This window comes from Penicillium robsamsonii, assembly GCF_028829455.1.
Source record: "Penicillium robsamsonii strain IBT 29466 chromosome Unknown utg000004l_segment0_segment0, whole genome shotgun sequence".
Taxonomy (NCBI): domain Eukaryota; kingdom Fungi; phylum Ascomycota; class Eurotiomycetes; order Eurotiales; family Aspergillaceae; genus Penicillium; species Penicillium robsamsonii.
The window spans coordinates 709,845-735,547 of NW_026643222.1; the positions used below are offsets into that span (position 1 = coordinate 709,845).

At 47.6% G+C, this 25,703-nt stretch overlaps 10 protein-coding genes across 10 annotated transcripts; 3 read left to right on the forward strand and 7 right to left on the reverse strand.

The window, feature by feature from the left end:
* Positions 1-33: 33 nt before the first annotated feature.
* N7447_007751 (IGBP1/TAP42 family protein) lies at positions 34-1,209 on the forward strand (the record flags this gene model as incomplete). Its single annotated transcript, XM_057232013.1, has 3 exons — positions 34-245; positions 301-577; positions 634-1,209. The coding sequence occupies 3 exons, from the start codon at positions 34-36 to the stop codon at positions 1,207-1,209; spliced, it is 1,065 nt and encodes a 354-aa protein (XP_057083778.1).
* Positions 1,210-1,389: 180 nt separating this feature from the next.
* On the reverse strand, positions 1,390-2,486 carry N7447_007752 (Porphobilinogen deaminase N-terminal; the record flags this gene model as incomplete). The annotated part of the gene is made up of 2 exons (XM_057232014.1): positions 1,390-2,177; positions 2,225-2,486. 2 exons carry the CDS (start codon positions 2,484-2,486, stop codon positions 1,390-1,392), a joined length of 1,050 nt encoding a protein of 349 aa, XP_057083779.1.
* Positions 2,487-3,057: 571 nt separating this feature from the next.
* On the forward strand, positions 3,058-5,955 carry N7447_007753 (putative LON domain serine protease; the record flags this gene model as incomplete). Its single annotated transcript, XM_057232015.1, has 3 exons — positions 3,058-3,520; positions 3,587-5,813; positions 5,868-5,955. The coding sequence occupies 3 exons, from the start codon at positions 3,058-3,060 to the stop codon at positions 5,953-5,955; spliced, it is 2,778 nt and encodes a 925-aa protein (XP_057083780.1).
* Positions 5,956-6,395: 440 nt separating this feature from the next.
* N7447_007754 (mitochondrial 54S ribosomal protein uL23m) lies at positions 6,396-7,337 on the reverse strand (the record flags this gene model as incomplete). The annotated part of the gene is made up of 3 exons (XM_057232016.1): positions 6,396-6,672; positions 6,804-7,091; positions 7,222-7,337. 3 exons carry the CDS (start codon positions 7,335-7,337, stop codon positions 6,396-6,398), a joined length of 681 nt encoding a protein of 226 aa, XP_057083781.1.
* A 388-nt stretch (positions 7,338-7,725) lies between these two features.
* N7447_007755 (protein kinase RIO2) lies at positions 7,726-9,102 on the reverse strand (the record flags this gene model as incomplete). The annotated part of the gene is made up of 3 exons (XM_057232017.1): positions 7,726-8,738; positions 8,800-8,944; positions 9,040-9,102. The coding sequence occupies 3 exons, from the start codon at positions 9,100-9,102 to the stop codon at positions 7,726-7,728; spliced, it is 1,221 nt and encodes a 406-aa protein (XP_057083782.1).
* A 482-nt stretch (positions 9,103-9,584) lies between these two features.
* Positions 9,585-12,579, reverse strand: N7447_007756 (proteasome regulatory particle base subunit RPN1; the record flags this gene model as incomplete). The annotated part of the gene is made up of 5 exons (XM_057232018.1): positions 9,585-9,611; positions 9,663-11,975; positions 12,034-12,198; positions 12,266-12,330; positions 12,438-12,579. The coding sequence occupies 5 exons, from the start codon at positions 12,577-12,579 to the stop codon at positions 9,585-9,587; spliced, it is 2,712 nt and encodes a 903-aa protein (XP_057083783.1).
* Positions 12,580-12,994: 415 nt separating this feature from the next.
* Positions 12,995-15,126, reverse strand: N7447_007757 (uncharacterized protein; the record flags this gene model as incomplete). Its single annotated transcript, XM_057232019.1, has 3 exons — positions 12,995-14,133; positions 14,195-14,446; positions 14,505-15,126. 3 exons carry the CDS (start codon positions 15,124-15,126, stop codon positions 12,995-12,997), a joined length of 2,013 nt encoding a protein of 670 aa, XP_057083784.1.
* A 274-nt stretch (positions 15,127-15,400) lies between these two features.
* N7447_007758 (mismatch repair ATPase MLH1) lies at positions 15,401-17,815 on the forward strand (the record flags this gene model as incomplete). The annotated part of the gene is made up of 4 exons (XM_057232020.1): positions 15,401-15,502; positions 15,572-15,751; positions 15,799-16,065; positions 16,118-17,815. 4 exons carry the CDS (start codon positions 15,401-15,403, stop codon positions 17,813-17,815), a joined length of 2,247 nt encoding a protein of 748 aa, XP_057083785.1.
* Positions 17,816-23,394: 5,579 nt separating this feature from the next.
* Positions 23,395-24,349, reverse strand: N7447_007759 (uncharacterized protein; the record flags this gene model as incomplete). The annotated part of the gene is made up of 2 exons (XM_057232021.1): positions 23,395-23,866; positions 24,051-24,349. 2 exons carry the CDS (start codon positions 24,347-24,349, stop codon positions 23,395-23,397), a joined length of 771 nt encoding a protein of 256 aa, XP_057083786.1.
* Positions 24,350-25,100: 751 nt separating this feature from the next.
* Positions 25,101-25,414, reverse strand: N7447_007760 (uncharacterized protein; the record flags this gene model as incomplete). Its single annotated transcript, XM_057232022.1, has 2 exons — positions 25,101-25,235; positions 25,319-25,414. The coding sequence occupies 2 exons, from the start codon at positions 25,412-25,414 to the stop codon at positions 25,101-25,103; spliced, it is 231 nt and encodes a 76-aa protein (XP_057083787.1).
* Between the last annotated feature and the right edge of the window lie 289 nt (positions 25,415-25,703).

A 25,703-nucleotide genomic window follows, 5' to 3' on the forward strand; every position in this document is an offset into this window, starting at 1 on the left:
ATTCTACCCAGTCCAAGCAACATCATATCAGAAATGGAGGAGCCACAGAGTCTTCGCTCTTTATTTGCATCAGCAAAGGAGCAATATCGTGCACTGGGATTACGGGGTGACACCAACGCCGAGACTTACAGAGATGAGGTGAATGCAGCGATTGCCAAATTCCAAGAATGCCAGCGTCAAGTGAGCATGCTGTCCCTGTTTAGTTCTAATGAGCTGTTAGAAGATATTTCAACCAATGATATCCAGTATGTTGCCTTGATTCCAGTATTGCGTTGGCCATTCGACTAATTTGTTGTCCAGGTACATGGCACTGGAATACCATCTAGCCGAGCTCATGCAGCGAGCTGCTACCTCAGACCGTGAATCTGTCCTCAATCGTGCGCTCGAAGAATACGAGAAATACCTGATGCGCTTGGATGAGTACTTGCTGCTCTCTGGCGGCGATAAGAAGCTTTTCAAGCAATACATGGCCAATCCGACATCTTTTACCCTTATGCCAGCCAATGATGCTGCCGCTAGACGGGAAATTAAAGTGACGCGATTCCGGGAAGAAAAAGAGCTCAAGCAGAAACTAGAGGTATGTGGAATTTCGTCCTAGATACTGTTTGGGGTTCTTGCTTACCGTATTCAAAGTACTTTGCTCGCAACGAAGCTGGACTGCAAAGCGACGATGACGACACCCGATCCCTTTACCTAGCAGAGCTCCAGCTCTACACCCATCAGACCTTTCAGGCCTTGGACCTTCTGATCCAGGAATTGTCGATACTTTCATCTATGCGCAACGCGCCGCCCCGTCCCCCACCAACAGACGATCCCAGGCAGCGAAGCAATATCGGAGGTTTAAATTACTCAGAGCGCCTGGATCCTTCAATGTCGCAACTTTTGAAGGGAGGAAGGGGTGGTCCTATCCTGAATAGCAAAGGAAAGCCAATGCAGCCGTTTACCTTGTTGGGACGGCGTGCGGAAATGCAACAAGGAGTCTTTCGCCCGGGTCATAACCTTCCTACTATGACAATTGAGGAATATCTCGACGAAGAACATAGACGAGGAAATGTCATTGAAGGGGGAGGTGAAAAGTCTGGCATCAAGCCGCAAGTCGACGAGGATGATCACAACATTGCCGATCAGGAAACGATGAAGGCACGAAACTGGGACGAGTACACGGAAGCTAATCCGAAGGGTGCTGGAAACACACTGAACCGTGGATGATCTAAAATGTCCGACATGAACAGAGCTGCTTTACTACAGTCCAAAAAAGCCACGATAGACGGAGTTTTGGCGAACGTTCTTGATATCTTGAGCGAGGACTATACCAGACAATAAAACTCGTTCACTTCATTTTTCAACAGGGTATATTTGCCTAGTTACAGTAAAAATATATCCGAACGTTCAAACCGCAGTAGAAACACCCTCCTTGGTCTTGTTCTGCTGGATAGCCTCGAGAATATCTCCAGCGCCGTCAGCCACCAGGGCCTTGGCGACGGTGATTCCGAAGGCCTCGGCACTTTCAGCAGAGTTGACGTCGCCTTCCAATTCTACCTGAGCACACTCTTTCCCATCGACACTGACAACAACAGACCGCATTCGCAGCTGCTTAGAACCCTGTGCATTTTGGACCCATTCGGTTTCAACACCCAGCGGGGCACTGCAACCTCCCTCAAGAGTCCGCAAAAGACTCCGCTCAGCCAAAACCGAGAACGTAGTCTCCTGGTGACCAATCTTGTCCAACATATCCTGGAGAACAGTATCTTCTTTGCGAATTTCGATACCAAGGGCACCCTGTCCGACAGCATAGAGCATGCCGCTGTTCTTAGAGTCCAAATATTGGGTGATACGATCCGCCAAATCAAGACGCAACAGACCAGCAGCGGCCAGAATGACACAGGTGTAAGGGCTATCTTCGGCGTCCAGCTTTGACAGGCGAGTGCCGATGTTGCCACGGACATCCTGAACCTTAAGGTGGGGGTATTTCCGAGCCAATTGAGCTGTGCGGCGAATGGACGAGGTTCCAACTACGGACCCGGCGGGGATTTCGGACAGGCTCTTGTATGGCAAACCTTGTTTCACCACAAGGACATCCCTGCTATCTTCGCGGGGCATGCTCGGGCCAAGCTTGCAGGAAGAGGGGAGAGTAGTGGGGACATCTGATAAGTTTGAAAAAGGCGTCGTCAGCATTTCTACGGTTGAAACAGCTCCGCTGTTCGAGATTGAGACATTATCGAACCTTTCAGCGAGTGTACGATGACATCGACTTGTCCGCCGATCATCAATTCCTCCAATTCCTCCGTCCATAGGTTCTTGGTGGTGAAGTCCCGCAGTGCGATGGTAGTGTTTAGGTCACCGGCTGTCTCCTTGGAAAAGACCTTATATTCATATTGCGGGAATGCGTTCTTCAACGCGTCGAGGACCATGTGTGTCTGGAGCAGAGCCAATTTAGACTTGCGGGTGCCGATAGTGATGGTCTTTTGGGGGGCGGGGGTAGCCATTTTGAGGGGTAGGTAAGGCGTATGTCGAAGAATAAACCATTCAGTATTGGAAATAATGCAGGTAGGCGTATACGTTGTATGAAGCTATGCCAGGATACTAAACAGCCGAGGAAAGTCAGGCGAAGAGGCAAAAGTGGATTTGGAGAGCTCCGATCACGGGACACGTGCAGATCCGATAATTCCAAGTCCTCTACAACCGTAGGTATATACAGCCATGGGATAAATTAGGAAATATAAATAAGAGAATAGTAAACTCATAATAAAATGTAGATCTATAAAATCAAGTGTAGACTATACAATTTAAACAGTAAAATCCTTAAATCTCCAGTGATCGTCAACCTCGGCTTCGGGACGTGGAGATTACAAGACATGCGACTGATCTCCCCCGGACTTCTGCTCTACGTGATTCTGGAAACTCCATCTCCCCGAGGTCACATAATCCATTTATCTTTCCCCTCTCCACATTCTCCGATTCCCCCATTGCCCCATTCCCCCACATTCTACCACTCATATACTTTACATCTTGATCCTCCTCCTTTGCCACCTTATTTCATCAGGGCTCCCGTACAAGATGGGATCTAACGGTAGAACAACCAAGATTCCCCTCGTACCTCTTGCCAAGGGCTCGGTTCTGCTACCCGGTGTGACTCTACGTATTCCAGTCGCCAACCGCCCCGATCTCGCCAATCTTCTTTCATCACTCGTGGACAAGCCTTCGAAGCGAGATGCGAACACTATCACTTTCGGCTGTATCCCACTCGACTCACCGTTCCTGAGCCGGGATGGAAATCAGCTACTCGATGGCGAGGATTCAGACTCAGAGCGAAAGGAGGAATATGACTTGATTGACGCCGGTCAGGCACGGAAAGAGGACCTGTTCCGCTGCGGAACTATTGGCAAAGTCATCGGTGTTCAGCGCCGGGCCTACGCCGAACCATTTTTGCTTGTCCAAGGCTCGCAAAGATTCACTATTAAGAAGGTCCTGCGAGAGCGGCCATACTTTGAGGCCGAGATCTTCATTCATGATGAATCCAGTTAGTCCCCACGCCACGGACAAAGTATAGGGATCTGATGGCTAATCATATTTCCTATACTTCTAGACTCTGGGCAAGGTGACGCAGAAGTCGCTGAGCTATTCCAGCAATTGAGACAGCTCTCTAGAGAGCTTCTCACTCTCCTACGCCTCTCCTCATTGCTGTCGGCAGCTTCATCTCGTCTCTCGCCACTCGTTGCCCGAAAGTTCGAGCTCTATATATCAAAGACAGAATTGACACAGGCGGGCAAGCTGGCTGATTTTATGGCAGATGTATCTGACGCAAGCTTTGAGGAAAAGCTACGTATCCTCGGCTCACTGAATGTTAAAGAACGGTTGGAGAGAGTTGTTGAGATTCTCACCAGACAGGCACAGCATATTAAGAGTAGCGTCAGGGTCACCTCGGTTAGCTCGACTTCATTCCCCTCCTCCGGGGTGGATATTAGTCAGATCGACCCCCGTGAACGTGAGCTGCTCGCAAAGCGTGCAATTTCGGGTCTCTCCGGCATGGCACCCCCTGGTGGGCGTGGCAATGATGAGGAGAAGGAGCCTAATGAAGTAGACGAGCTACAACAGAAGTTGAATGATGCCCAGCTTAGTCCCGAAGCTCGGAAGGTTGCGGACAAAGAATTGAAACGCCTACGAAAGATGAACCCTGCCAACGCCGAGTACGGTGTTTGTCGGACTTATCTGGAGAACTTGTCAGAAATCCCATGGACCAAGGTCACAGAGGATCAGCTTGGGCCAGATACATTGAAGAACGCCAGGAAGCAGCTGGACGAGGACCACTACGGCCTGGAGCGAATCAAGAAGCGACTGCTGGAGTATTTGGCTGTGTTGCGCTTAAAGCAGTCCACAAACTCGGATGTTGAACGCCAGATCTCAGGACTCTCTAGGGACTTGGACGCATCGGCAGTTGGAGATGTCGAGAAGGATGTCCCCCTGCTCTCCGAGTCTGACCGGGTTGCGTTGGAGACCCGCCTTGAGATCCTCAAGTCCAAGCGTATGACCGACAAGTCTCCTATCTTGCTTCTAGTCGGCCCCCCTGGTACTGGTAAGACCAGTCTAGCCAGGTCCGTTGCCGCCTCGCTTGGCCGAAAGTTCCACCGGATCTCCCTTGGCGGTGTCAGAGACGAGGCGGAAATCCGGGGCCACCGACGCACATACGTTGCAGCTATGCCTGGTTTGATTGTGAATGGGCTGAAGAAGGTTGGCGTTGCAAACCCCGTTATTCTGCTGGATGAGATTGATAAGGTCGGCGGCGCCAACTTCCAAGGCGATCCGTCTGCCGCCATGCTGGAGGTTCTTGACCCTGAGCAGAATCACACCTTCACTGACCACTATATCAACATCCCTATCGATCTGAGCAAGGTTCTCTTCCTTGCTACTGCCAACTCCCTGGACACAATTCCGGCACCTCTACTGGACCGCATGGAGACCATCTCCCTGTCTGGGTACACCACTGTTGAGAAGAGGCACATTGCCAAGCAACACCTGATCCCGAAGCAGATTCGATCTAACGGTCTCACTGAGGGCCAGGTAAATATGTCCGATGACGTGATTGATAAGACCATCACCGGGTACACCCGAGAGTCCGGTGTGCGCAACCTAGAGCGGGAACTTGGCTCTATCTGTCGCCACAAGGCCGTTCAATATGCTGATGCTGGGGACTCCGACCGCCTAAATGATTATAACCCTGTCGTATCAGCCGATGATCTGGAGGATATCCTGGGAACCGAGCGATTTGAGGAAGAGATTGCCGAGAAACACAGTCGTCCTGGTGTAGTCACAGGCCTTGTCGCCTACTCTACCGGTGGCCAGGGCAGCATCCTGTTCATCGAGGTTGCAGACATGCCCGGCAACGGGCGCGTCCAGCTAACTGGTAAGCTGGGCGACGTGCTCAAGGAATCTGTCGAAGTAGCCCTGACATGGGTGAAGGCACACTCCTTCGAGCTCGGTCTCACCCACGACCCCAATGAAGATATTATGAAGAGCCGTAGCCTGCACGTCCACTGTCCCTCCGGTGCTATTCCCAAGGATGGTCCCTCTGCTGGTCTTGCCCACACTGTTGCCTTGATCTCTTTGTTCAGCAACAAGCCCGTTCCACCGCAGATTGCCATGACCGGCGAGATCTCCCTCCGCGGCCGGGTCATGCCCGTCGGCGGTATCAAAGAGAAGCTAATTGGTGCTCTGCGTGCGGGCGTCAAGACCGTGCTTCTCCCGGACCACAACCGCAAAGACGTTAAAGATGTCCCACAGGAAGTCAAGGATGGTCTGGAAATCATCTACGTCAAGTATGTCATCTCTTCCCGACTTTAGTTTAGTTCACTACTAACAATTGTTCGCAGGCACATTTGGGAAGGACTGCGCCAAGTCTGGCCCGATGCCCAGTGGCCGGGCCAACACGAGATGAACTTCGTTGAGAGTCGACTGTAAGCCGTTCTCAACATCTCAAGTTCAACGCGCTTTGCAACTTTCATCTTCTGTCCGGCATTTCGGTCCCCCACTCTCATTTTTGCATAGCGTATAATAGGCCGAGGCCCCAGTAACTTGTATTTAATCAGCTTGTCTTTCGTGATGTGTTATTGCCAGTTGTTATTTCGTATCTATATCACTGAACATACCGGGTTCGGTTCCAGCACCAGCACCACAATTTACAAAATCTATTCTATCTTAAGGATTCATGTAAGCCTTGACCAGATCAGAAAAGATGATACGCCATTTTCAAGATGTATACAATCTACCCCAAGAGTATAATACACAGATCCAGCCAAAAAATAACATGGACCAGAAGATAGAGCAAGAAACACCACTTTTCCCCAATGTCGGGGGAAAAAAACCATGAAGAACAATGCAAGGAATCTCATCAAACCTGATTACCGCGCTCCGTGCTTCCGATGCTTAGAATACCAAGCTGGCAGCGTAGAAGAAGGGATGAACCCGCCATTCTTAGCAGCCTGGTGTGGCTCCAAGCCCAGAGCCTTCCAGGTCGGTCTCCAAGTCTCTTTCTTCTCGAGCAGCGCCTTAGCCTGCTCCTTGTAGGCATCGCGCAACTCTTGATCAGGCTTCTCACCCTTGTTCGGCTTGGGGTTCTCCTTTTCTTGCATTTCGATCTGCCACTTCTCGGCCTTTGCCCAGCTTTCGTTCTCCCATCTATAGGCGAAAATTGGTTAGTTACGATGTTCAGCTTGGTTGGTGCATGTGTAGTATTGGAAATATAGAGAGGGAAGACAAAGGAATTGAGCTTTAAAGGAACAAGCGAGTTAAGAGTGGGCGTCACATACGGGCTCAGATCCTTCGGCTGCGTTGGGTACACGAAGGGCTCCTTCAATTCAACGGTCATGCGCTTCTGCGACTTAGGTCGACGCCACGGGCCGAAACCCTTGTTATCGCGCGAAATTCGTGTGATTGGTTGTGCCTGGACGTAACTGCGGATGCTGAGAGATCCGACTCCGTACAAGTGCCATAGGTAGCTGCGGAGATCGAACTTGTTGAAGTTGAGGGGGACGCGGAATTGAGCATATCGGGGGGTGAGGTTGGGGGTTCGGACTAGAGCGACGCGGAATTGAGGTCTAAGGAGGCGAGGAATTAGTTCTGGTACTTTTCTGTTTCGTGGCGAATGTCCGATTGAGCGATCAAGACTGTTGAGATGCTGTTTTGGTCGAGCCGAGTTCGGGTTCCTGGAAATTTTGGGCAACGTACAGGTACACGGGCTTGCCGACGACGCTGGGCCATTTGGTTTTCGGGGGTGCCTGGACTCCTGCCTGGTTCTGCAGGCGGCGCAGCGCTTTCGCTTGGACACTGCTGAGACGCACCATCGTGTTGTGTTGAGTGGAGGAATCTGGGGGTTGGATGTGCTTGCGGATCCATCAAAACTGCGTTGGCCGATCTGGTCACATGACTTTCAAGTATACGCCAATAGTGAACAACAAAACACTCGCTGTTGGAGGTTCAGTCAAGAGTCGGAATTGATTACATTGTGTCTTTGGTATATTAGATACAGAAGTAGTCGGTCATTTATGTGTCCTTGTCATGTCTATTGTGGTGGTCTGTTGTAAAAAGTGTAAAGTGTGATGTTTTTGATATTTCTTTTCTAGGAAGATTTGGGGTATTCTAAAAGACATCCATTGATAGGATAATTTGAAACCTATATTACATGCTTTATTCATCGTAAATGGTCATTAAAAAGCCCAGAATCATCTCCTTTTACTGCTCCGATGATCCCGAGACTCGAAGGTCTTCTAACCGCTTGGTGCTGTCATCGACATCTTCGGAGTACTTGGTATCAAGAGCACCACCCTCCTCGTCTTCAGATCCAGACTCTGCCTCATCATCGTCATCCTCATCATCGCTATCCTTAGAAGCTTCTCCATCTCCTTTGACTCCCACATCTGCCATGTAAGCCTCAAGCTCACGGGCCATCTTGCGCGAGAAACCTGTGGCTTCAACTTCAACATCCAGACGTTTGCCGGGGTTCTTGAGGAGCATTTTTCTAGCCTCGGCGAAAGTAGGGCCCTTTGAATCGCTCACGAAGTGGAACTTTCGCTTGAAGTACCGCTTGATACATTCCACATCACGATCAAAGTACATTTCAGCGTTAGCGTGGTCAATGGACAACATCTGCGGGAAATCAATGAGAACCGGGACCAGCCGGATGTGCTCATCTTCCTCTTCCTCGGTGAGCTCTTTTCCTTTCATTTCAGGGGCAAGCTCTTCCTTAATAAGGATATTGAACTCGTTGAAATCACCGTGGATAAGACCATATCGCGCAAGATCCAAGATAATATTCATAAGCTCGGAGTATAGCCCAGCGGGGTTGGCGACTTTTGCGATTTGACGCAGAGGGAAGGCATCGATTAGACTCATGACGATGGTGTGTCGGTTCTGGGCAATAGGATCGGGGACGGAGAATCCGTTCTCGTGCAGAGCCTTCATGAAAGCAAACTCCTTCATTGCTGCCAATCGAGACATGTACATCCATGAGGCTGAGCTGCGGTGTCGTAGGTAATCACGGTTTGTCTTGACTGTTCGGAACGAGATACGGCCGAGACGGTGTATTTTCATAATGCGCTGGGCTCCGCTGGCTTCTGCCACCACGATGATATCTGATTCCTTTCCCACGCCGATTTGGTTGCCGACCGAATAGATGACTTTTGACTTTTGGTGCGCGTTCAGTGCAAGATAATCCAATCCTCCGTATGCGAGTCGGTAGCCGTCATCTATATGCAGAACACTTGTATTAGTGGTAAGATCAGATGCAGAAATAGGTGGAATGCATACACTTGGCATTCTTGACCTTTGCAATCAAGTTGATTTTCGCGAGGTTTGAGATTGCGCGGTTGACACCGCTGCCGCCTCGGAGGCCCGAAAGCTGCGAGATCAACGGCGTTGGAACGACCTCATGGTTTCGGCTACCAGCCTCACACTAGAACAAACCACCCATGTTAGTTAATGAAGAATGCGCGACATATATCCTCAAAAGAACATCGCGGGGTAAACTCAAGAGGGGCCGATAAGTACCGCTGCGAGAACTCGGAAATCTTCGGAGGTGAGGTAGCGAATAGCTTTAGCGTCGAGTTTCATGATTGCGAGGGAATGAAGGAGCTTTTCACTTTCTTCGAATTTCCCTAAATTGATTCGTTGGAGACCAGAACTTCAAGACAAGTTGGACCAGTCAACGATACAGCGGAGGAAAAAAGTTGATAAGAACCTAGCCCTAAGCCCTGTTTCCTATCCGGGCTGAGAACCTGGATAGCTTGGTCTTTGTTTGGATAGCATCATGCGATAATTACAATTTTATACTGATTACCTTTCAAATGCAGATGAAAAGCATCTGGTTCAAGCTGGGTGTGTCTACTTATACAGGCTCACATATGTAGTCTACTCATAGATCCAGGCAGTTTTGGTTGTAGTAGAAGCCAAACAGATATAAAACTTGTAAAATAAATCCATGCTATTCTTCATTCGTTCTGAATACATTAGATCCAACGATAACCCGACCACTATACGAGTCCCGCTGGTTGCGAGCAATGGATGTAAATCGGGGAATATCTAGTCTAGCTTGCTTATTCAGGGCTTTCGTAGTCCGGGTTCTGGAAGATAGGTTAGTACTGGCTATTTGGACTGCAGAGAAGATAACGTACTTTGCGCAAGATAACCAAGCCTTCGAGAGTGCTGCTCAGAGGAATGTACTGCTCATCCTCAAGCTCGGCTCTCTCACCGTGTGCCAGGAGAACTGGCGTGCTCTGAGTCTGCCATCCAGTGATGGTCTTCGGGCGACCTGCCTGGCCAACCACGTCCACAGCCTGGCCGACGCGGACATTGACGGTGAGTGGCTGAAGGTCCTCGTCGAGGGTAATAAGGAAGCGGGGGAACATGGCGGTAATGAGGAAGTAGAGCAGGTAATGGTGTTCAGCGAGGATAAATTGCTTGGCATCGATGAGTGATACAAGCACAGTAAGCAAACCCGCTGCTGAGACACGGGAAAGGACCTGTCGGTCGGTGTGGAAAGGATTAAGCGTCATAGTACCCTTGCCCATGTGTAGAAGACCCTGGGCGATGCGAACCATGAACAGTGAGTTCTGGTCGCGGTGGTAGTAGCTGGCCAATTGCCGGAGAAGCTGTGCAAGACGGGCATTGTTGGTACCAGCGCCACAGAGACCCATGGCAAAGATAGCATTAATGGCAACTTCGTTGTCATTGTCGTGACTATACCGGGACAGTGTATCGTAAACCTTCATCTGTGGGTTGCTGGGGCTGATCAAACCCATAGCCAAGGGAACTGCCCGGCGAATGTTGGGAGATCCATAGTGCATGAGGTGTCCGAACTGGCGGAGAATCATATCTTGTCCGACATCCTCGCCCATGGCAATGAGAGATAAACCGAGAACAGCGTACGACTGAACAAGCTCATCACCCTTGTTCTCCTCCTTCTCTTCAATGATGTCATTGCAGATGTGGAGAAGCTCTTGTAGCTTAAGCACTGTACCAGTACCTGCCCAAGCGCATACTGAGGCAAGGACTGAAGTGGGCTTAGCCATGGGGTGGTCAACTGCCTTGAGGATGTCAAGGATGACATCAACCTCCTCTTGGCGGCCGAAGTACAGAAGTGCCAGACCAAGAGCCATGAACCTTGTCCACTTGTCCTTGAGCTGCTTCTGACGCTCTTCATCCATCAAGGTGGTCGCAATTGCCTCGCTGACCTGGTGGTTTGATGAACCAACAAAGATGAGACCGAGAGAAACTGCTGCCATGGCAGACAGTTGCATATCTAGGGAGGCGTCCTCCACAATCGGGAGGAGAACCTCAAGCAGTTCTTCCTTGTTGGAACCGGCGTATGCCAGACCAAGACCCATGATGGATGCAACTCTCATCGGGACGTTCTTCGCCTCAAGATTGTCAGGGTCACTCAAGAGGGCAAGGGCGGGGTCGGAGTCAAGTCGGACGCCGGAGTTCAGGATACCAATAGCGAGCAGTGCACCAGCTTTGACCTGGTCTTCTTGTGCATAGGTGAACTTGTCGATCTTATCCAATCCATCCTCGACATCACGGTGTAGCAGCATACCCAGCGACGCAGTTGTGGAAAGCATGCCATCATCCTTGGTCTTCCACACCCACGGGCCCTTATCACCCTCCACTAACATCATCTTATCGTTACCAAAGCCGGCGTTAGCAAATGAGTTGACAAATGCGCTAGCCAAGTTGTGTCGTGCCGAATCAAGATTAGTGAGGCCGGCTCCACGACTGCTCTCAAGATGTGTCTTGTAGATATCCTCCGGCATCTTGGGGTCCAGAATGTTGAGCTCCTTAGCCAGAGATTTGAAGTGCTTCGGAATGGAAGTGTTGTTGAGACAATCAGCCAAGGCCTCTCCCTCCTCGTCCTCAGCCGGAAGGTCAAGCCAGATCTGCTGCCGGGCGACAAGGAAGGCCATCTGTTTCTTCAAAGACTTGTCGGTCGTAGCGTGGATGTCACTCTTGATAAGCTCAGTGTCGTTCAACCGGATAGCGAGCACGATCGCTTGCGAAAGTTTGTTGTAGCGGACGTAGATCCCGTGGGCGGTTCGGAGGAATTGCTGATCTTCAGGGTAAGTGAGGAGATTGACCATGCTGACCATATACAAGCAGACTCGTGCGTAAGTGTTCTCGTCAACGAATTGAGGGATATCTTCGATGATTTCCAGTTCGCTCATGAGATCAACCGCATCGGCTTCGGCATTATGACTCAGGAAATAGGGCACCAAAGACAATGCAAGATCCACTAGATCCTGGGTATCCTGGTCTGCGTTCAAGCGGTTCTGATATTCTTGTCCGATTTCCAGTGCGAGATGTCGGACATATTCGTGACCCCAGGAGCCAAGGTCCTCCGATTTGGCCAACAGACGGTATTTGATGGTCTCCAGCTTCTCTTCGTCTCCATAGGTCATTCCAAGCACCGACAACATATCAGCCAACGAGTTCTAGAAAGCATAATATCGTTAGATCATCACAGAGCGATGGAAGTACTGCAGAACTAACCTGCACAGGACCTGGGACCCATTTCTCGTATAGCTCTGCCAGGCCATCATAATGCGGTCGGAGGAACTTCAGAGGCTTAGGAACAGCTGTCATGGAGGATGTAGAAGTCTTGATAAAGTTCTTGATTGCGTCCAAAGCAGGCTCATAGAGCGAGGTATCGGGTTCCTATTGAGATCAAAGAAGATGATTAACGTCATTGTGCTATGCGCACGGGACAGGAGGGTGACTTTACCTTTAACCGCTCAACGAGCATCTCAAGTTCGCTTTTCAATTGCTGATCTTCTTCACTGAGTTCCTCTATAGAGAATTCCCGTCAGCGTGTTGCTCCAAGTACCACCATGGACCCTTAAGAGAATCCACATGCTCCGTTGCGAGATCCTTGGAAATGCCTTATCGCAACGTACCATCTTCAGACTTCTCATCTTTCTTCTTTTCGTCTGCTGGCTTCTCGCCATTTTCGGTATTCTTGCCGTTCAGATCGCGAACATCATCAACCTTGCCCTTGCCCTTGTCGGCGGAGGTTGGCCGTTCGCCCTCGTTGGCCATTTCTGATGGTAGCTGGGGACCAAGTCGGGGGGAAATCGAACCGGCGTGGGAGGGGTATGTATCAAGCAGATGAGCAGAAGATAGTGTTACAAAGCAGAAATAGATGGAATTCTGCAAGTAAAGAGTAATGCAAGTGGATTGTAAGCTGGTGATGGAGAAGCAGAGCTCGGTCTGGTGCAGCTCCGGAATTAGATTACATAAGGTGCCAAGCCCTGGAGGCGCTCGTCATTGTTTTGGATTTGCAATACTACGACTTCAATTATATCACTCAAATTCTTATAGGTATGGTTTATGAGGGAGAGAAAGACTTGGATGTGTTTCAGACTGAAATTTAAATTCTTACATATATTTCTGAATCTGGTAAACATCATGCCAGTGAAATGACAATTCAGATCCTGGAAATTTTGCCAGGAATTCAGTCTTGAATACAAAATAATAGGTCTGCCGAGGGATCATCAATCTTGCTATCTCTGGTACATCCTCCGTAATTAGTTCGAAACTGCTTGGCATATTCTTCCTTCTGTTTGGTGTATGCCGCGGCCGTTAACCCCTCTCCGTCATATGAAAGCAGAGGCAAAGCATCAAGATCGGGAAGACCGGAAGAGAACAAGTCAAGCAGTGGCATGATAGTTGATGCGTGGTTCAGTGGTTTTTCAATAGATCCCAAGTCGGTAGAATCTCCACCTGTAAGTGGCTGAGTAGGATCATTGATGGCTTGAGTGGCTTCTTCACCCGAGGTGGCGAGATTGGTGCCTCCGAATTCTTCTGGGTGTTGATATAGCTCGTTGTGTACTGTGGCAATTGACGAAGATTTGATACCCGGGAATGATGGATACAGGAGATAATACCCTTTTGCACGGATCATCTCGAGCATGTGTTCCATAAAGGCAGGATACTTCTCTGAGATCAACTTTGTTTGGGAGGCCGTCGCGGATTCTGGAGTCGACAGGCGGTTGGCCACAAAGGAATGGAATTCCGCCCATGCATCTCCAAAATACAAAGCTGCATTACTATTGGGGGCCTGCCACAGGAACGAGGGAAGGAACTGTTCTTTGCCTTCAACATTCATGGGCGGTGGGTTGAAAGACGGGCTGTCAGCCGTGGGTTTGGATGATGGCAGTTCGAGTGAGATACCGATCATATTGGAAAATATGCGCTTGGCCCGGGCAGATTGTTTGTAGTTCAGCACAGCAAACTTCAGGTAGTGGTAGAACGATGGTGCGAGCTCGGTCTGTGGAGATAACAGAAGCAAATGTGTCACCTCAGGGTCCCGTGGATAGAATGACTCGACGGTTCGAAGCGATGATTCTGCTGTGTCCATGTTTGGTTGGATGCGCCGCCGAATAGTGAGTCGGCCAGGAAGCTGGGTCAACCCGTCCAAATGTTGTAGAAACTGAAGCAAATGTGGATCTACCCGCTGAGGGAGCTCTATTGTCAAGCTTGGAACCGATCCCAAATAGTCGGCTGCATCCAATGATTGCATAAGCCGGATCAAAGACCCAGAAGACTCGGATGGTGCATGTACCACCATTTCGATTTGTATCTTGTTCCACGCTATTGCACGTACGGTCAGTATTTCTAGACACGACATACCAAATAGGGGGATATAACTTACATTGAAGAGCTTCGCTATCCAGCGAGGCTATCCACATAAGGTCTCTCGATGCAGTGGAGAAAGCAACGTGAGGGATGCCGTCTTCTCGAGAATAGACCTCGACCCCGTCCCAGAAAAAGGAATCCTCCCAGCCCTGACCTTGTGTAATGATAACCTCCGGGCTGATGTAGGTTTGTATGTTTTGCAGTCCCCCCATCACAGACCGCTTCATACGGTCATCGGTAGATTTGAGTGCATGGTCAGGCCGAGCATCTGTAGTCGTCGCCAAGTCAGCAAAACGCGTTGGGTTATCATAGTCCGGATATCATACCGTGCCATGTCATCAGGCATTCACTATCTCTGATTCCGTTGACTTCCTTGATACCTTCAATCGAAACCTCATCCTTTCCCATAAGTGCGAAATGCACGTGGTTCAACCGCTCACCAGCCATCCGACAAGCTAAGGGCAAAAGATCCGACACACTGCGGAGACTTGAAGCTGCAAACACAACTGCGCGGCTGGGAGCTTTCTGTGAATACTTATAGCGAGGAAGAGAGTGGGGCAACTCGTAGAACTTTATCATCCCATCGTAAGCTTCCTCTTTTTGATTCGATTCCAACACCTTGACTGGAGGCAAATTGTCTGGTAGCACAGTGTCTGGCTTGAGAACAACCGGTGGCTTATCTGAGCCAGTCCATTTGGCAAGGCTTTCTTCTCGTAGTTTCGCAATCGCAGGGTTATACCGATCGACGGCCGGTCCCAGGTCCGTCGGCATGTGCTTGAAGAACTCATAGACGAGAACAAGAGCAATGATAGCGAACAGTATTCGGCGAGGCCGAGGCATTGCTCGGTGGCGCAGAGGTAGGAAGCGCGCTTGATCGGATGGTCGATGGTCGTCATCTTTCTTGCCCATCTCTTCATCAGCCCGAAGGGGCATCTTTGGGGGGGTCATAATGTGCGCACAGAATTATGAAGGGCAAGCTCCGTGAGCTCTATGGACCCCTCTATGACATCGAAGCGACGAATAAATACAGAGGACAAATGCGACCGAACTGCTGCTTATTCATTGCGAGAGGAAGTTGGAATGCATCGGAGCAAACGATCTCCACAAACAATGACGCCTAGGCTCTCTTATCGCCTTATCAAAACTTCGCCTTTTCTCCAACTGCACGCGCTTCGTGCAATCCATTGTCCCCCAAACACCTTCTTGATATCTGGAAATCATCATGGAAGACGATATGGATATTGAGTCTATTGATAAACGCGGTACCAAGCGCGCAGCAGAGGAAAATGAGCCTCTGGAACCCCCTAAACCAAAGAAAATTAAGGTAAGGTAACGCGTGCGCATGAGTCCCATCGTATACTATCACATAGAACAAATACTAAATTCCATTCAGGCTTTGGATCCCGATGTCGTAAATAAAATTGCTGCTGGGGAGATTATCGTTGCACCAATGCACGCACTGAAGGAACTCATCGAAAACGCCGTCGATGCTGGCTCCACCTCAATTGAAGTCCTGATTAAGGAAGGTGGTCTGAAGCTACTCCAGATTACTGATAATGGCCATGGCATTGATGTAAGTGAATTTTTTATGTTACAGCAGCTGTCTCTGACACTATCTAGCGAGACGATCTCCCTATCCTCTGCGAGAGGTTCACTACATCCAAGCTCAAAGAGTTTGAAGATCTGACCTCCATTGGAACATATGGATTCCGCGGTGAAGCTCTAGCTAGTATCAGTCACATCGCACATCTGACAGTTACAACAAAGACTGCTGGATCCAGCTGCGCCTGGCGAGCACATTACGGAGATGGCAAGTTGATACCGGCAAAGCCAGGCCAGAACTCTACACCCAAGGCAACAGCCGGTCGAGGAGGAACTCAGATCACCGTAAGTGAAACAAATTGATATCTGGCATGTTTTCAAGTTAACAAAATCCAAGGTCGAGGATCTCTTCTATAACGTCCCCACACGACGGAGAGCTTTCCGCTCAGCAAGCGAGGAATATGCCAAAATTCTCGATGTCGTTGGCCGGTACGCAGTGCATTGCTCAGGGGTCGCTTTCTCATGCCGCAAGCACGGAGACTCCGGTGTGAGCATCTCGACTCCAGTCAGCGCAAATACTGTCGACCGGATCCGCCAGATTCACGGCAGTGCCGTGGCGAATGAGCTTGTTGAATTCAAAGCCGAAGATACAAAGTTCGGTTTTCGTGCATCCGGCTTCACTACTAATGCCAATTATCATGTTAAGAAGACAGTGATTCTGCTTTTCATTAACCACCGTGCAGTGGAGTCAACTGCTGTTAAACGTGCAGTTGAACAAACTTACTCTGCCTTTTTGCCCAAGGGCGGCCACCCTTTCATCTATCTTGATCTCGAAATCGAGCCTAACCGCGTCGATGTCAATGTACACCCAACCAAGCGCGAAGTGAATTTCCTAAATGAAGACGAGATTATCGAGCTTGTTTGCATTGAAATCCGATCCAAGCTAGCTGAAGTGGACTCGAGTCGAACATTCCTAACACAAAGCCTCCTACCTGGTGTGCAGACCATCGAGTCCCTACAACGCGATCAAGGCGCTCCAGCCCACGAGGGATCAGCAGAGTCAGCAAAAGCTGGAGCGACACCCGCAACACCCGCAACAACAAAGAAACCCTACGAAAACAACCTCATCCGAACAGATTCCAAAGTCCGCAAAATCACAGCAATGTTAGGCCCAACCGCAGCGTCACTTCGCGACCCATCCAACCCAGCTGCACCCACAGAAACCGACACCCCAGCAACATCAACCCTAGACGACGGCCTCCAATACGAAACAACAGATCGCCAACCCCTAAAGATCGCCCTCACTTCCGTCAAAAGTCTCCGCGCCTCTGTTCGCTCTGAAATGCACAACACACTAACAGAGATGTTTGCATCACACACCTACGTCGGGCTGGTCGACGAGCGACGCCGACTCGCAGCAATCCAATCTGGCGTGAAGCTATACCTAATCGACTACGGACTCGCCTGCCACGAGTTTTTCTACCAGGTGGGCCTAACCGACTTCGGGAACTTCGGCATAATCCGACTCGACCCAGCGCCAAAGTTGGTAGATCTACTGAAAATCGCTGCCGAATCGGAACGGCATGAGCACCCGGACTCCAACGGGGAAGAAGCCGCTTCCATCTTCGCCAATGCACCTGAGATGATAGCTCGCACACTGATCGAGCGTCGCGAGATGCTGAATGAATACTTTTCGCTGCAGATCAGTCCCGACGGAGATTTGCTAGCCATCCCGCTGTTGCTGAAGGGTTATCTGCCTGCGCTGGCTAAACTACCTCGTTTCCTGCTGAGACTTGGGCCGTATGTGGATTGGAGTAGTGAGGAGGGTTGTTTCCGTACGTTTCTGTGTGAGCTAGCTGCTTTTTACACGCCTGAGCAGCTTCCAATTCTTTCGCAGACAGTTGTAGCCGATGGCTCTGGGGTCGAGGACGACGATGCGTTTGTTAGAGCCCGTCGTGCGCAGATGGTTCGCATGTTGGAGTATGCTGTATTCCCAGCTCTGCGTGCGCGACTGGTTGCCACGTCACGACTGCTGCGGGGTGTGGTTGAGGTTGCAGATCTGAAGGGTCTGTATCGGGTGTTTGAGCGCTGTTGAGCGGGGGCATAGTAAGATCATACGGTTTTTTTATACGGATTTATATCTATGAATGACGAATGAATATCTGTCTGCTTTTCGGGGGATCTCAAGGCATGTATTAGGGATCCGGGATCTGGTTTGTATATCTTGTGCCGCTAGCATTGGCATTACAGGTAGGGCTAAAGGGCATAGCAAGGACAATGGAATAATTGTTGGAATAAATCAATTGATGCAAACTAATGCGAGACCAATCATAAAGTACATTGAACTACATGTAGATACGAGAGACATTCGGAGCTGAATCGATTTTGAGCAAGTACACCCTATGAGCCCTAATTAAGTCCTGCGACAGAGTCGGGTTTTACCCTCGTCAAATATATATCACCAAACACTTTCAAATATATACATCGCCATTAACATTACACTGTTTTGCATATAATCAGTATCAATAAATAGGTAACTGACCAGGAAATTTGATTAAATCAGTACCCAGTGCAATAACACTCCGCCTTACGCGTAGCAAGCAATCCTACGTACAGACCGGATCAAATTGAGTGTAATCAAGTGCATCTATACAACGCTTCTACAACGCTTAAAATACGCCTAGTCCGCTTCACTTCGGCCCACTTTGAACAAGTAAGGGTGTATCTTCAATTAACCTTTAATATATGATGACTTAATAGGGCCTATAGGGTAAACGTGGAGGCTAATCCTCAGCATATAAGGTTTATTCCTAGGGGGAAAAAGAAAAAAAAAAGAAAAGAAAAGCAATGACCGCGGATTGAACGCGGGACAACAAGATTTGCAATCTTGCATTCTACCACTGAATTACCACTGCCAGTTGAGATATAATGCAAAGAAGCGATATCTATGTGGGAAGGTTGTCCCGAGATCTTGTTTTGTACGTTTCAAGGTTTGTTATTGTGTGGATCTCAATATGCCTGACCGCTTACGGGTAGCCTTTTTCTGCCAATATATTTTCCCTCATCAAAAATATCTAACTAATTATATAACTAGCGCTAGCAGGGCTCTATAGCAGCGCAGGTAGCGGATGGCTTCTCAATTTTATGTTATATTAGTGTTTAGTGTCTTGGTATAACAGACTGACACTTTCTGATGCTTTTCTTGGTAGTGCGAGGGTGACCCGGAGGCTCGCCTAAGTACTACTATGTTGATAAAAGCGCTTAGATCGGGTGAACGTGAAGGCCAATCCTCGGCGTCAAGGTTTATTCCTTGGGAAGGAAAAAAAGAAAAAAGAAGCAATGACCGCGGATTGAACGCGGGACAACAAGATTTGCAATCTTGCATTCTACCACTGAATTACCACTGCTACTTATGTGGTAATGCCTGGATAATAAACTATACAAGTCTTTCCCCCAAAAAAAAGGTTATTAAGGTTAGTTACGTATTAGTTAAGCTTCCTTTATACCTGGGGTACAGTATTGTATTAGTATAGATTCTATGGCAGGGCACACTTCCTCACTAACCAGCTCATACATTTTCTTTTCTATAAAAATCATAGAACTTCAAACTCTCGTCCGTCATCCAAACGTAAGATATCACCCATATGTACAAATACATGTAACTTTTTTTCGTCAATTTACAACTTGCATTTAACTACCACCACCAACCATGCCTAAAATCAATTTAAAATATGTGGAAGCTTAGGTTAGAAAGGTATAGATTTAAAATCCCACTAAATAGAGGACGATATTATAAGAACTACAATAAATTTGCAGTTCCTAACGGTCGACTCCGACGGCATTGGAAGGTAGAAAGCATAATTTTAGTACTCCAATTTTCTTTAGGTTCTTATTAGTTAGTTATGTATAATCTAGTTAACATGTATTTACTAATCTTATCTGTTGAAGTCCTATAGTTATTCGAATTTTAGCCTAGATTTTAGGGAGCTCCCTTATTGTGTTACGATTTAAAACTTTAACTAACGTATTCAGTAAGCGGGTGGTCCATGTAAGCCAGTGGTCCACCCCGAAACACATAGTAAATGCGATATTTACTACACTTATATCTCAACAACCAACGTCTTTGTTTTATTTAATTACTTGCCGATAGCTACCGATAAGCATTCTTAGTATTATATATCAATTTCGAATAAATCGAAAACTTGCATTATTGCGGTATCGAAAATTACACGGCAAAAACTCTAGAGTGTATATAAACCTCACACAAGTTTACTAAATTTCTTTAAACTCCCTAGAGTGTAGAGATAGCATATAAAAAGCATTCAGCTACAAGGAAAAGCCCACACAGACCATCGTTGTTTGAGATATCAAATTGTAATTTATCGCATTTACTATGTGTTTTGGGGTGGACCACTGGCTTACATGGACCACCCGCTTAGTTACCGAATACGTTAGTTAACGTATTTCACCGAGCTGCGCACCCCAAAATACATAGTAAAAGCGATAAATTACAACATGATATTTCAACAACTAACGCTTTTATTTAATTTCATTACTCGCTGGTAACAATTGATAAGCATTTTTGGTATCTATATCAACTTTGAATAAATCGAGAACTTGCATTATTATGGTATCGAAAAATACCTGGGTGAACTCCAGAAATTTATAGTTATATCTCAATCACTAATTTATTAAATTCCCCTAAACCCCAACAAGTGGCTAGATATCACATAAAAAGCATTAGGCTACAAGGGAAAGCTTATATAGATAACCGTTGTTGAAATATCATGTTGTAATTTATCGCTTTTACTATGTGTTTTGGGGTGCGCAGCTCGGTGGTGAAATACGTTAGTTAACATAGTTAATTAACTAAGATATATAACCACAATGGCGCCCCCGAAACTTGCCCTCGAAATTTAGGATATTAGTATTATATTTAAAAGTAAAAGGTTCTGTTATCATATTGTCGAGAAAAAGCACGTGTATTTTTTTGTATGGCCTGTCTAGTAAAGGGTACACTCATATGGGTGATATTTATGTTTGGGCGGTGGACCTCGGGAGTTTTAGGGTTGTGAAAAAAAAAAGTGAGCAGCGACCGCGGATCGAACGCGGGACAACAAGATTTGCAATCTTGCATTCTACCACTGAATTACCGCTGCTGGTTATAATATAATACAAAGATAATAAATTATACATGTCTTGTTCCATGAAAACAGAAAGAAGCTTAAATTAAAAAGATTATTTTATAAAGCCTCCTACTGCTTTCTTTCCTCCCCTACCTATAAAACCAGAAAGGCGGAGAAAATAGTTTAAAAAGAGATCTAAACAGAAAATCTGAGAAGCCCACTAAAAAGACCGCCGAAAAGACTACTCAAGAGCCCCAGAGCCATCATCGGCCTTATACATATGTGATGGCACAGATCTAAATACCAGGTAAATAGAAGCGTTTGAAGTCTCCACTGGGCGAATTAAGTCATCTGGTGTAAAGTTGTCTGTCGATTTTTCGTCCCCCTGAAGGCTGGAAATTGTTGTCTTCCACCAGGATCCTGGGTCCTCAAGGTCTTCTTCCCCCAAGATTCCCCAGGGTATTTGGTCATTACCTACCGGAAGAGCTTGATTCGTACCCAGAGCAGAGTTCTCTGAAATGGAACTCTTCAATATCGCCCCCTGGAGGATGCTGCAGTAATTCCTTCTTGTGAAAGAGGGTATTGTCGATGGAGACCATTTTGACTGATCTTCACGATTCGCTTTTCGAACAATTGACCATCTACAGATGTAGGGTCTGGTGAACTGTTCCATTTCTGATACATGCTATGGCGGGTTATTGTCCCCAGGGGTATACCTGGTATAACAGGGATACCGCATCTAGACCCATCCCTGCATATTCACCTTCTAGACAAGACCCAAAGAGCTCCCCCAGAGTTGACGGTAGAAGGGAATGGAAAGCCCGGCACATTATGTCTCCAGAAAGTTCTTGAATACTTGCTTCACCAGAATGTCTCAACGTTTGGGGGAGATGGGATTGCCCATAAGCGAATAAAATCCGCTTGTCTCTGTTCCCCTTTGGCAATGATCCAGTAGTCTAGGGTACCCTGATGACCCCCTCGGATATTTTTGTGGTGTGTAGTAACTCAGTACTTCGTAATACTAGCTTGTCTTATATAAGGCCGCCAGTAGTGTCGAACAAGTAGATTTGTAACAAAACCCAGGTATCCACCATGGAGGGTATCCCAGATCCCTGGTTGCTTGATTTGTTCTCGCTGAATCATAAGGAGAACATCCACAGTGACCACTTTGCCTTGTAGATCTCTGATCTCCGGAAACAGTGCTGTATACCATGTCAATGAAAGAGTCTCGATCATGGAATGCTTTGAAGATGGCATGATAGGGCTTGCGATTGAGGTCAATCTCCAGAGGATGTTCGGGTAAGGGAATCATAAAGGGGGGCCATGATAGTCTTCAAGTTAAGGAATGTGATCTAGGATCATGGTTTTTTATTAGCATGTGTAGTTAAGCAGCTGTATTATCTTGTTACCCCGAGAACTGGATAATCCACCCTATCAAGGGTATCTAGACCAGGAGAGGGAGATTGTGCGTTACAGCAACCGCACCAAGGGAGGGAACCACAAAAGGCCATACGACCGCATCCAGTCCCGGTAGCAAATTGTGTACCGCATTTTCGGCCGGTTGGAAAGCATCGATGATCTGAAGTCTCGAAATCCCCGCAGAAATGGTAATACGCTCTCTGGTCCTTGGCCACGCTCTTGGCTTCCTCGTCTTTTACATATTTCAGCCTTCCGGGAAAATATGTTACTGTCATGCTTCCTATAGGGGTTCAAGGATTGATTCCATCTTGCAGTCTTAAGACCATCTATGCCACCACCCTTGCTTCGTATTTATCAGAGACTAAGACAATAGATTTATATGTATAGAAGTGTGGCAAAAGATATATAGTAATAGGAAGTATGGGAAGGTGACCTATAAATTCTAAGAACTTCTCCCATTTGTTAGATGATCAAAAGACCATAGGTACCTAGGTACCAGAAGCTGACCTCTAATACCTTATGCGTGGCTTTCAGGGTAGAATGGTGGTGTTTCTGTATACGTGTATAAATTACAACATGTTTGCAAGCAAGGCTTAACGTGAAATCTTACGTAGCGTACATAACGATGTCTGGTTTTACTCGACTTGGATAAATTTGTTTTCGATTGATTCTACCTCGGTTTACTTTTCAGCCCGGGTTTATGCCTACAGAAAAGGCCGCGTATGCTAAAAAATAGGCTGCTGTATGAAATGTCATGAATTGAGTAAGGCTACCATAGCGATAACATAGTATATGACAGGGAGACTCTTCTGTAGAGACTCTTGTCGTTCAGGGCCACCTCTTTTCATTCCTCCTCTTAATGATTGTCCATGGCTGAATATGGATAGTCGGATGTGGATGATTGATTGAAGCGGCCGATTGAAATGGCTGGGTGGAGGCGAGCAAGCGCTAACCTCAAAGAAAAAAGCCTTTTACCACCAAAGCAAACTGTCTTGAGTCTTCTTCACTCGGTACATAATGTAACATCTTCCTGATGAGCATCCTCGTCCAGAGACTATCTTGCGGAGGTTTTGGCATTGAAGAGTGTCTCTTTTCATCCCCCCTCTTCAAGGTCAAAGCATTAGAGTGGTCAAGTGTGGATGTTTGAAGTGGATGTTTGGTGGGATTGGATGGTTGATTGAAGTGGATGGTTCAAGTAGTTTTGACCAATTCGAGGGGTGGTTATTTGAAATGTGACCAGCCTGCCGATTGTCCTGAAGCTGTGAAGCTCGCCACGGTCAGACTGGAAGTGGTTGTTTCGGGGGTTGATGGAAGTGGATGATGGAAGTGGATAATTGATTGAAGGTTGGTTGACCAGCCTGCCGATTGTCCTGAAGCCGTGAAGCCCGCCACGGTCAGACTGGAAGTGGGTGATGGAAGTGGGTGATGGAAGTGGATGATCGAAGTGGTTGTAACCAGCCTGCCGATTGTCCTGAACCCGAAGGCCGCCACGGTCAGACTGGAATTGATTGGTTCGGGTGGGTGATTGACATGGATCATTAACGCAGGTGGTTGACCAGTCTGTCGATTGTCCTGAAGCCGTGAAGCCCGCCACGATCAGACTGGTTGAGGTTGATTGAAGTGTTGGATGGATGGATGGATGGATGGATGGATGGATGGATGGATGGATGGATGGATGGATGGATGGATGGATGGATGGATGGATGGATGGATGGATGGATGGATGGCCGATTTGATTGAGGTGTTGACTGGATGGTTGATTGATGGTTTGATTGAAGTGTTGACTGAATGGTTGGTTGATTGAAGTGTTGGATGGTTGGATGGATGGAATGTTTTTCTTTTTCTTTTTCTTTTTTCCTTTCTTCTTTTATTTGCCTGAAGGATAAATGTAAGTAGACGGAAGGAGCAAAAAAGTAAAGAGAAGAGACAGGAAGAACATACAAGTCATGTGATGAATGATAAACATGACAGGTGCCAGGCACGTTGAATGGATATATTGTTATGTGGTTGAGGTGTCTGAAGGATGAATGTAAGTAAGGAAGGAACAAGTAAGTCGGAAGTGGATGGCATAACTGACCAGACATATGATGAATGTGGACGTGATTAAGACCAACGCGTCAAGGGCATACAGACAGCAGGTCTCATATCATCAGATGTGGATGTAAAAAGATAGAAGAAGTGATGAGGCTTAAGCTGATGATGGAAGACATCAGTGGATGATGGAAGACCCGATGGAAGATACAGGGTGGATAAAATATTTGATAAAATTTTGTGATGGGATCCATGGAAATGTGGGGAAATGAAAAGGGAAGAAATAAAAAAGAGAGAAAGAGGGGGAGGGGGGGTATTTATACCCCAGGGATCTGGACACGGTTGAAGCAGTTACCTGTGTAGGTAACGGAGGGTCCTTCAGGTGGCTCCCCATTTTGTAACTTCCCCTCTTCAACTATTTGCCCTGTAGGTCCACCCCACTTCTCATGATCATCAAGGTAGTAGCGTAGTCCCCAATAGTCTCAAGAGTCGTAAAGAGAAGATGAGAGGGTGTGTACACTATATAGGATTACACCACTAGATAATATCATTGCCGGTCTCACGAATCGACCCAAGTATCTCAATTGTATTTCAGCTCTGTATGTCTCATAGAAACGCACCACATTGTCGATTGAAGATCTATGCCATTAAGATGTGGTAAGATCTATAGATCATTAAGGTTACACGCTAGACTATGCCTGGTATGGCGTCCACGGGTACGTGCACGGTCCTGCTATGCAGTGTCCACTGCTACAGTCTTGGCATTTGATGCCCACCTCGGTACAGAGTTTCTAGTCACTATGATTATCTCATCTTTAGCTTCGCTTTATCCGCCTGTGGATCTCTTTGATCAACGTTCTGAGGTGTGATCTGTTGGCGCTCCGACCCGAAGCCACCAGTCTCGATCTCTGGAAGGTGCACAACAATGTCTTGACCCGTCTAACCATTGGATACAGAGCCAAATCCCCTCTCCTCGAACCGCTTCGCTGACAAGTTGAATCGTGTGGAAGACTTGATTATACCAGGTGGGTCAGGTAATGAATACGGTCCTCCATGACACCATGCACATCACCGAGGGACCCAGTATCGAGTACAGGAACAACAAGTGTCGAGGACATTATGCGGATACCGTTTGGGCTCTTTCCAGGACCTTTGCGGCAGGGTAATACAAAGGGCTAGACGGTGCTGTCGCCTCGAAGTCCGATGCACCCGAGGAGTAATCAAGGGCAGTCTACAAGGGAAAGCGATCTAGATAGATTACGAATCTTTTGATCTTCGGTAGGTGCTGAGAAAACTTAGGATATAACACAATAAGGCTGTCTACAACTTGTATCTGCATTTTGATAATACGTATTTCTCCTGATTATCGCTTGAAGCACAGCCGACTGGAAAAGGGGAGTATGATAC